The sequence below is a fragment of the Gambusia affinis genome, linkage group LG08, assembly GCF_019740435.1.
Source record: "Gambusia affinis linkage group LG08, SWU_Gaff_1.0, whole genome shotgun sequence".
Classification (NCBI taxonomy): domain Eukaryota; kingdom Metazoa; phylum Chordata; class Actinopteri; order Cyprinodontiformes; family Poeciliidae; genus Gambusia; species Gambusia affinis.
Window position 1 is genome coordinate 3,856,876 of NC_057875.1, and position 10,479 is coordinate 3,867,354.

General features: G+C 41.8%; 2 protein-coding genes across 2 annotated transcripts; both read right to left on the reverse strand.

Annotated features, from left to right (window-relative positions):
* Positions 1–3,841: 3,841 nt before the first annotated feature.
* On the reverse strand, positions 3,842–5,543 carry foxl1 (forkhead box L1). The gene has a single exon (XM_044125839.1). It carries the CDS (start codon positions 5,126–5,128, stop codon positions 4,211–4,213), a length of 918 nt encoding a protein of 305 aa, XP_043981774.1. The 5' UTR covers positions 5,129–5,543; the 3' UTR covers positions 3,842–4,210.
* Positions 5,544–8,380: 2,837 nt separating this feature from the next.
* Positions 8,381–9,681, reverse strand: exosc6 (exosome component 6). Its single transcript, XM_044125840.1, has 2 exons — positions 9,335–9,681; positions 8,381–9,036 (listed from the first exon to the last, which is right to left on the reverse strand). Exons 1-2 carry the CDS (start codon positions 9,610–9,612, stop codon positions 8,490–8,492), a joined length of 825 nt encoding a protein of 274 aa, XP_043981775.1. The 5' UTR covers positions 9,613–9,681; the 3' UTR covers positions 8,381–8,489.
* Between the last annotated feature and the right edge of the window lie 798 nt (positions 9,682–10,479).

Consider the following 10,479-nt stretch of genomic DNA (forward strand, 5'->3'; position numbering starts at 1 on the left):
CATCAGTGCCTCTCTGGCGGACAATGTGACTTATTGAACTAAGTAAACCTTTCGTGATTAGCGGCTAATGTGTCCAGAACCGGGTCCATCCGTCTTCATCACCGCCCTGCCCTCCCGCCTGGTGCTGAGTGTGTATTTGGACAAGTGGAGGTGGTTTATGCAGGGAGTGAAAACATATAATAAACACCAGGATTAGAAGCTCTTTTGATCCAGAAAACTCCAGACGGGGATATTTAGAGCTCGATTCCACATGGAAGGAAGTTAATGGTTCCTCTGGTGTTTGTCTCAGAAACCGGGCCGAACACTGAGACATCGAGACAACATCGGGTTCAAAATGCTCTGAGCTGATCCGCTGGGATTTCTAAAACCGACAATTAGCTGCGGTCCACTGAGATTTCCTGCACATTAAATTCAGCTCAGTTCAGACTGAAAACACTTCCTCAATCCCAAAGGGAAAATAAAAGTCATAACGGAGCTCAATTTTTTCACGTCCTTGTGGATTTGGTGTGGAAGCAGTCAGTCTTGCAACGATTCTAAAGAAGCCTCTGACTGAAGACTGTTGCTGCATGATGGTCTGAACATGCTAACAGCTCAATGCTCAGCAGAAACAATGTTCAGCAGCAACATGTCATGGATTAGCACCATCAGTTGTTGGCAAGCACTGCTAATCTGCCTCTTTTGCTTTTGCCGCTCCTCTTTAAAGCTGCAGTCCGTTTACAAAATTATAAAAAATTTTTTTCCAGATTTGCTAAAATGTTCATCATGTTGTGATAGTACATAATGAGACAGATAAACTGTGAAAAGATCAAGCTCCTCCATATGTGAAGAAAAGCCCGGCTCCTGATCTACAACAGCCAATCAGGGCCAGGAGGAGGGTCTTAGCGCTGACAATCAACCTTGTGTACCTTGTGCTAAATGTATTGATGCTGAAGAAACAATTTACTGTTCAAGGAAAACAGTCTGTCATCACTAAATAGCAGTTAGTGCAGCAGTGGGGTAGCAAAGATCAAGGGGGAGTTTGTAAGCAGCACATACATGAGAGTGATTGACAGTGGTAAGACCCTCTTCCTGTCTCCTCTCCTCTCCTCTCCTCTCCTCTCCTCTCCTCTCCTCTCCTCTCCTCTCCTCTCCTCTCCTCTCCTCTCCTCTCCTCTCCTCTCCTCTCCTCTCCTCTCCTCTCCTCTCCTCTCCTCTCCTCTCCTCTCTCCTCTCCTCTCCCTCTCCTCTCCTCTCCTCTCTCTCCTCTCCTCTCCTCTCCTCTCCTCTCCTCTCTCCTCTCCTCCTCCTCTCCCTCTCCTCTCCTCTCCTCTCTCCTCCTCTCCTCTCCTCTCCTCTCCTCTCCTCCTCTCCTCTCCTCTCCTCTCCTCTCCTCTCCTCTCCCTCTCTCCTCTCCCTCTCCTCTCCCTCTCCTCTCCTCTCCTCTCTCTCCTCTCCTCTCCTCTCTCCTCTCCTCTCCTCTCCTCTCCTCTCCTCTCTCCTCTCCTCTCCCTCTCCTCTCTCTCTCCTCTCCTCTCCTCTCCCTCTCCTCTCCTCTCTCCTCTCCTCTCCTCTCCTCTCCTCTCCTCTCCTCTCCTCTCCTCTCCCCTCTCCCTCCCTCTCCTCTCCCTCTCTCCTCTCCCTCTCTCCTCCTCCCTCTCCTCTCCTCTCCCTCTCCTCTCTCTCCTCTCCTCTCCTCTCCTCTCTCTCCTCTCCTCTCCTCTCTCTCTCTCCCTCTCCTCTCTCCTCTCCTCCCTCTCTCTCCTCTCCTCTCTCCCTCTCCTCCTCCTCCTCTCCCTCTCCTCTCCTCTCCTCTCTCCTCTCCTCTCCTCTCCTCTCCTCTCCTCTCCTCTCCTCTCCTCATGTTTTATTTACACATCTGCCCAAGGAATCCTATACACAGGAAATGCTTGTGATTGTGAGGGAAGTTTATTTATTTCAAACAAACATTCCTGATTTGCTCAGCGTCGACCTCACAGCTCCTCTGTGGAGCGTGGGTCTATATTTAGACATGATGGCGATGCGGCGCTCTGATTTCATACAGGTTACAGGTTGGAGGTTGGAAACTCTTGATGGAGCCTCGTTTGTTGTTTTAAGGTTTTATTGTAACAATATTGACTTTTTGCTTCTTCTGCAAGATTTAGATGAGGTGGAGGGCTGGACTTTGACTAGGCCATAATTTTCCGCTGTGTGGATTCGGGCTCTATTGATTTGACGAGGGGTCTGCAATCTGAGGTTCCAGAGTTACGTTATGTCCTCCAAACCGATTGTTCGTAAAACCTGAGAAGTATTTTTAAACATAAGAAGAAAAAATAAGTTTTAACATGTTTTTTAAAATGTTTTATTTGCATAGAGTCTCCATAGCAATAAGGACATCTTTCTCCATTTTTAATGTGACTTTCATTTTTCAGTTTTTTTGGTCATTTTCATTTTGTTTTCCTGCATATTTTCTACGTTTTTAAATGTTACATTTGCATAAAATCTCATTAGGAACTAAAGACATCTTTCTTCATTTCAAACACATCTGGACTGTTTCATCCAAGAAAATAATTTAATTGTCTTCTTGTAAAGGTTTGACACTTTACTTTGTTTTAAAACGTAAAATTTCATATAAACATCTAGTTCTAGTGTAATAAAACAAAATTTATGCTGCAGATGTTCATAAGACTTAATTAATGTCGATCATAAGGGGGAGAAAACGGCTTCAGTCCCTGAAGTGGCAGGTTTATAATTGGGAGATGTGGCTCTCTGAACAGAGCAGCATAAAGCGGGGAGTTTGGGTTCAAAACAATTATATAATCTGAAGTTTTGTTTTGCATAGTTCGTTTAGTTAAATTCTAAATTTGTTTGTTTGTACATTGTAAAAAATCAATTAGAGAATTGCAGCAAATTGGATTCACTTTCATTATCAGTAATTTTCTCTTTATTCCTCTCGTTGCTTCCTGCTCTGATCCGTCGTTTGATTTGTTTTAGGATTCCTGCAGCATGTTATCTGCAAAAACAGAAAGCTGACATCATGATCTGCTTCGGATCCAGCGATAAAGATGCTAAAAGTTGCATCCAGGGGACAAAGATTTTTTTTCTGCAACATCTATTTGTAGAATTTGTGACACCCGAGCTGCTAAATGATGACAACTAGCTGTAGTTTGATGCAGGAAAACAGCAGAAACATTCTGGTTCAGTCCTGCTGCCATCAGCAGGGTGATGCACAACTAACCAAACGCACTGCAAAACTCTTACAAAGTATTTTTGATCTTCTAGTGCAAATAGTTCACTGGAAATAATACAGAAAGCTAACAGTTTATTTGAAGGGGTGTGGATAAGACTGACATGAACCCCGTCATAAACACAAACGAGTCTTTATTAATGTTTATCACTGTTGTCACGAAGTGTCATGTTGTAATTAATGACACGTTTAATGGACTTTCAATGCAACTGTTATGTCAGTCTTATTCAAACATCCTTTCAAATAAAGTCTTAAAGAAAAAATAACTTGTAAGTAACTTTTCAGGAAAATAAGAGTTTGTCTTAAGTCAATAATTCCCTCATATTGATTAAAGCAGTACTAGCTCCCCTGGCAGATTAATCAATTAGTACAAGACATTTTTCCCATGTTGTAAGTGCAACTAACAGTTTTTCCATCAAAATCAACTTATTAACTTAAAACAAGCTCCTATCTTGTTGAAAAGTTACTTGTAAGTTACTTTTGTCTTATTTGAAGACATTTTCCGTAAAGAAACTCGACCAAAAATGCTTGGTAAGATTGTGTTTTTGCAGTGCAGTGAACTGGAAACTGCATGATATTTTCTGATTTTCTTATGATAAAATAAATCAATAACAGCAATGCAACAGTTTGATCTCTACCTGAACTTTATTTTTGCAACATTCCAACTCAGAGCTGACCAGTTTATATGTTTTGGTTACAGCGTTCAGTGAAGTTAATCCTCACGTTGTTTGGCATCTCCAGGCCCTGTCGAGTTAAATTACAACAAAAATGCATTTAAACGTGCTTCTCTGCAATCAAAAAACAAGAAGTCACACATGAACAAAAACATTCAGTAATTACGCCTGCCTTTCTCCCTGTTGTTCTGCTGTATTGTTTTAATGCCGATGATGGTGATGAACGTAATAACAATGGCGCAGATCTCGTGGTTTCTGGGTAAATACAGCTTTGATTAGCAAACTTTTACGCATCTGTGCGCAGAAATCCTTGAATGTTTTTGCCCGCTCCCCTTCAGTGGAAGCGCAGCGCTGAGTCCGAGCAGGTGAGAGACAGGTAGGAGCAGAAGGGGAGTCCCACCTGGACCAGGTGATGGGGATGCGCACTGATGAGCGGGGGGGCGCAGAGACTCTCCGCTGAAATGTCCAGGACGCGGCCGCGCGCTTCGTCTTGATTTTTGGATAAGATGCTCTCGATGGTGAACCCTTTGGACCTGTCCGTCCTCTGTACGTTCGCTCTCGGTGTTTGTTGTGCTGCAGCGGCCAGGTTGGCGCGCTGAGCCGATCCTGGATCAGCTTGAGGTTCCGTGGAAATATGAGCTTTTTGTCTCTGTGCGACTGGATTCTGATGGGTGAACTTTAAAAGAAACGGTTCTGTGTTCGGCTCTTTATTTGGCGCCGGTGCTGTCCCCCAGTCAGACTTCAGAGTTCCCCTGGACGACACGGCGACTTTTGCGCGTCTCGAACCAGGATCTTTGGAGTCTGGCGCGTCCTGCTGGCTCTTGGTCCTCCTCTTCCTGCGGCGGTAGTTTCCGTTTTCAAACATATCCAAACAGCTGGAGTCCAGGGTCCAGTAGCTGCCCTTCCCCGGCCGGCCCTTCTCTCTGGGCAGCTTGATGAAGCAGTCGTTCAGCGATAGGTTGTGCCGGATGGAGTTCTGCCAGCCCTGCTTGTTGTCCTGGTAGAAAGGGAACCGATCCATGATGAACTGGTAGATGCCGCTGAGCGTGGCGCGCTGCCCGGGCGCGCTCCTGATGGCCATGGCGATGAGCGCGATGTAGCTGTAAGGAGGCTTCTGGGGGGGCTCCTGGGAGCCCGGAACTAGACTCAATGTGCTGTCCCCTCCGTACAGGTAGATCAGCGGGTTTCCGGAGAGGCTCAGAGCCGAGGAGGAGACAGCGAGCGGCGGCAGGCGGCCGGGGAACAGAGCCATGAGGGGAGCCTCTGCTTCACCGACTGACTTCTCACACTCATGGGGCCCCAGAAAACTGTCCAGAGCTGTTGGAGGTTTGTTGCGTTATGTTGACACTGAAATGGGAAATAAACTGTCCATCAGAACCGGCCTGTGTTCCCAGCCCACCCACATTCATTCAAATTTCACCGAACACCCCCCTCTCCACTCCTCCTCCCTCTTCTTCTTCCTCCGGCCCGCAGCCAATGAGGGGCCCGCTCATTCCCCTCATATGTTTACAGAATTAGTGCTTGATAAGTCTGCCCACCCAGGCCGAATCAAGCTGTGTTTATTTGGACAAATTTCCGGGCAGCATTTCCAGAAACGCGCTGATGTGCTGTTTGAAATCTGCAGGTCCAGCCCTGCGCAGAGGGAGGACAAGCAAACCGGGAGGGAGTCACAGAATTAAAAACAAAAACTAAATGACTTTCAACAGTTTCTGTTCACTTATTTATGAGCCTCGTAATAAAATCCTGACGCGCAGGGATTAACTTCAGCGTTAATTCAGAGTAAAACTGAGCAAAAGTGACAGGGGTCTGCACTGCAGAAACACACAATCTCACCACGTATTTTATTCTAGTGCAAATATTTTAGTAGACTTGAAATGAGACAAAACTAACTTAAAAGAAACTTTTTAGCGCGATAGGAGGTTGTTTTAGGTCTATAATTCCTTAATTATAGTTAGTGGTACTCATTTTAAATAATGAGTACCACTAACAAATTATTTTACATAAGAAAAATCGTTGAGTGAAATTTCATCAATATCAAGTAATTATTTACTTAAAACAAGATATATTAGTTTTATATTAGCGAAAAATATTTGGGAAGATTGTGTGCTTCTCCAATACTCAATTTACTCTGTGAGTCTAACATAATTGCTCTTTAAAATTTGAGCTAAAAAGGATAAAGAACCAACTCGTCTTTGTAATTAGACAAATGCGGTTTTTGTTATTTTTATAGATTAATTGTTTTCAGGATATCTGCAGGTTACAGCAAGTCAAATTTAGAAACTTTAAAAACCTTTTTAATGACAATTTGATTTAACTTTAAGACAAATAAATAAATAAATATAGGTAATGGTTGTGGGATTTTGCTAGCTAGCTAGTTAGCAGCTAGTTACCGGTAGCCGCAACCCGTCTCGAGCGCAATGTCTGCGGGGCCTCAAACTTTTGCCTGACAGAAAAGTCAAGTGAGTAAAATAAATAAATACATTTAAGAAATTTTAAGGCCTTAATTTTAGACACCTGAATTTAAGACACCCTAAGTGCATATAAATTGAAAGTGACTAAAAGTGCCTATAGTATTATTCTTGATTATTTTTTTTTAGCAATTAGGTTGAAAACTGACCTTTCTCCCATCTTCATAATTTCTCTGTAAATTTTAGCATTGTAGAATGACATGTATCCATCCTCTTTTTGCAAAAACATTGGACTTTTCTTTGTTTAAAAAGAACAAAACAGAAAAAAACATGACAGAGGTTTAAAAATAAATTTTATAAAGTGCATAAAAAATATACATTTTTGTTTCTTCAAAAGATCAGATAACTTTTGTGGTTCTAAATAAGTTCTATTCAGCTGGAGTGAAGGCAATAATGGCTGCTAACGTGTTTAACTGGAGGCTGCTTTATATTGGGGATAAAAAAAACTGTCAAAATTAAAAAGAAACTGCTGTTATTGTTTGTTTATAGCAAAACATTCCAACTAAGAGCTAAAATCTAAAAAATAAATGGTGGAAAAGTCACATTCAGCTCAGTGTTCAGATAATTATGTGGATATTTCTGTGTCAAAAGAAAATATTCGGATCCAAAGTTTGAATTTTCCGGAGTTGCTGCAGAGGTGGATTCCCTTACAAGGACAACACAGTCAGTGTATTATTTGGAGATGGGAGCATGATGCTTTATATTCTGTATTTTCCTGTTTATAGGTCAGAGGAGGATTATAACAACTTCCCAAGTGGGCCCAGCTGTGCCCTGCTTACATTAGGGATTCAGAGCTTTTTGGTGAATAAACTGAAGTTTGCTCTGTTTCTCTCTCAGCAGACGGTGATTCATTAGACAATTAAACTAAACTAACATGCAAGGATGAGATGAGAGCTGAAGAATTCAGGATCTGACATTTTAATCCTTCACAACACATTTAAGATCCATAAAGAGACACTGAGTGACTTTCTGCAGGTTCTGGAAATTGCCAGTTGCTTTATGGAGTTTACAGATTCCATACAGTAAATTTTAGGTTGTGAACTTACCAGTAGATTCCAGGAAAATATCCAGTAAGTTCTGGAAAGTTCTACATTAGAAGTCACAATTTAGTAAAGCTGGTCTCTGAATGCACCCTGTAAGTTTTGGGAAAGTAACTAGAAAGTTGCAAGTTATGTTCTGGAAAAAAATCTGGAATATATCTGAGAGAAAGATACTTCTAACAGGTTTGCATGTTAGAAGTATTATTTTATGTCTGCACCACTACACTGCGAAAACACAAAATCTTACCAGGCATTTTTTACCCAGTTCCAAGTGCAAATATTGTGGTAAACTTGAAATAAGACAAAACTAACTTAAAAGTAACTTTTCACCAAGATATAGGTGAATTATAGCTTTGTTTAGGTCAGTAGTTCCTTATTCTTATAATATATATATACCGATAATAGTTCCACTAGAAGATTATTTCATTTATGAAAAGACAATGTTCCCATGTAAATAAAAAAACTGCCAGATGAACTAAAACTCAAAAATATTTTTGAGTTTTAGAATTATCAAACAACTCTAATCAGCAGCTATTTTTTTCTGTTGGATACAAAGACTGCAAAAAGAACAGCCCAAAATCATAACTCCTTCACCACCATGCTTGACAGTTTGTATATTTTATATTCGCTGTACTACACTGCAAAAAGACAAAATCTTGCCAAGTAATTTTGGTCTATTTTCTACTTCAAATATCTTAATACATTTCAAATGAGACAAAACAAACATACAAGTAGCTTTTCAGCAAGATATAGGAGCATTAATTTTCTAATGTTGCTGAAAAAGAGCTAGTTCTACTTGCAGATTATTTCACTGATAATATGGGGGAAAATGTCTTAAATTAAATAATCTACAAAAGATTATTGACATAAAACAAGCTCCTATACCTTGCTGAAATATATAGATATTTGGACAAGAAATACTTGGTAAGATTTTGTGTAGTAAACGCTGAATCAGGAAGCAAAGGTCCGACAAGGGTATAAAAACAGGTTTGCATGTTAAGCTACTGAGGAATGAATAGTTTATTTTTTGTAACACTGCAGATAAAAAACAAGTGATGTTAATGAACATAAAGACAGAAGAGAAGAAGTGAGTCCTGAGTGTCTCTCAGCTCTCTGCTGGTGGCGGAGCCGCCCTGCGAACCGCCTTGATCAGAGCCTGCTGGATGACAGGATACACCTTATAACATCCCTCGATGCAGGTCCGAATCCCTGCCGTCAGCGTCTCCTCCGCCATCTCACCGTCCGACTGCAGCCCAGACACCTGGTTCAGACTGGGCAGGAACGCCACCGTCAGCCTGCCCTGCTTCTCCCCGCTGCCCGACCTGCAGCTGTTCTCTTCCGGGTACGTCGGATCGACCACGAAGGAGCCGCCATCCTGGCGCAGGGAGCAGCCCAGTACCAGGTCGTACATCTCAATCCCGGCGTCCGCCAATGCCATGGAGGCGCAGGTGACGGCGTGGGCCAGAATCGAGCCGCTGTTCTCCAGAACCATGACGTTGACCTCGATCTGAGAGCGCGGATACTTATGGAGGCAGACGGCCGGCTGCAGGCTCTCCTGGAGCATCAGGGAAAAGTCCTTGTCCTGGCTGCCCTGGATCCAGGAACCGCGCTCCGGGCAGGAAAACGGAGCAAAGCGCATGTCGGTGGTCAGTCTGAGACACAGAAACACAAACACACACACACACACACAGAGAGTGACTCAAAACACACCAGAACTGTTTTTAGACTGGAGTCAGAAAACAAACCACAGGGCTGGGTGATACAGCTTGAAAATAAAATCTTTTTTTTTTTCTATACTCAATTCAATTTAGATTTTTTAAAGTTTTTTTTCTAAAAAAATGAAATTACAAGCAACAGAAAATATTTTCTAAAAGAGTTTTTTTTATTTATTTCAATCCTGTTTTCTGTGGGTTAGACAGAAAATAAACATGATTAATAAACAGTCCTTACCGTCCAGATTTCATGTCAGTCTCATCTCTCCGCTCCGTCTCCCGCGGTCCGTAAACGCAACACAGCACCTTGGTGTTTCCAGCCTCGATGTAAGCGGAACCTTTAGCTTGACTCACCAGGCCGCAGCGGACAAACACCGGCCGCACGTCAACTTGATCCCGCTGGCGACCGTCCGCTCTGGGTCCGTGAGAAGGGAGAGCCTTGGCGGGTCGGGACCAGAACAGGAGCGGACTCTGAGACGCCTCAGGCCCTCGAACTCGCTTCGTATCGGTCGGCATGACGAGCTGAAGTAAAACGCTAGACAAAACGGTCCCCGGTGAACCACAGCTAGTGGAGAAACGTTCCGGGGGCCTGTTGACCAATATTGTCTTTTTAAATGTTTATGCCAGTGATGTCCAAACTTTTTGCCATTAGGGCAAAAATGTTAAGTTGAGAGAACAGGAGAGAGACTTTTTTTTTTATTAAAATTGAAATTATTTACCTTTATCTCTGCGATAATGTACTAAATTGACAATATTTTAAAAAAGGAAAATAGTAAATTTTTTCAAGAAACAGTTGCTGTATTAAATGACAACTAAATATTTTCAAAACATTTTGGGGGGTTATATTGTCCTTGGTTTTCTTTTTTTCCCATATATTTTTGACAAGCGTTGCCCATCGCTTGCTGGGCCTAGATAAATGTTTAAGAAGATTTTGCTTGTAAAAATTTCAAATTAATCGCAAATCCACTACGTTCTTAAATGGGCCCAAACCAAATTATCCCCGGGAAACACTTTGGTCTTCCCTGGTTTATGTTTATTCTGTGACTGGTATTGTTAAGATTTTATTTTCTACCAGTATGTTATATCCAAATATGCATGAAACACTGCTGAATGTTAAAAATATGTTTATTTAATGTCAATTTATCTATTTGCATTTGCATTACTGAAGTATTTATATCTCAGGACTTTTTTTTACACGTTTATCATGTTACAACCACAAACATTAATGTATTTTTTAACATTTATATGACAGGACAACACATCAATTTTACTCAGTTTTAAAGCAGCTTCTGAACATTTGTTTTCCAGTTAAAGGATCTAAAACGTATTACAGAAAAAAAAAATGCTGTGAGATCTGAATGAAAAGATCAGCAAAAGAAAATG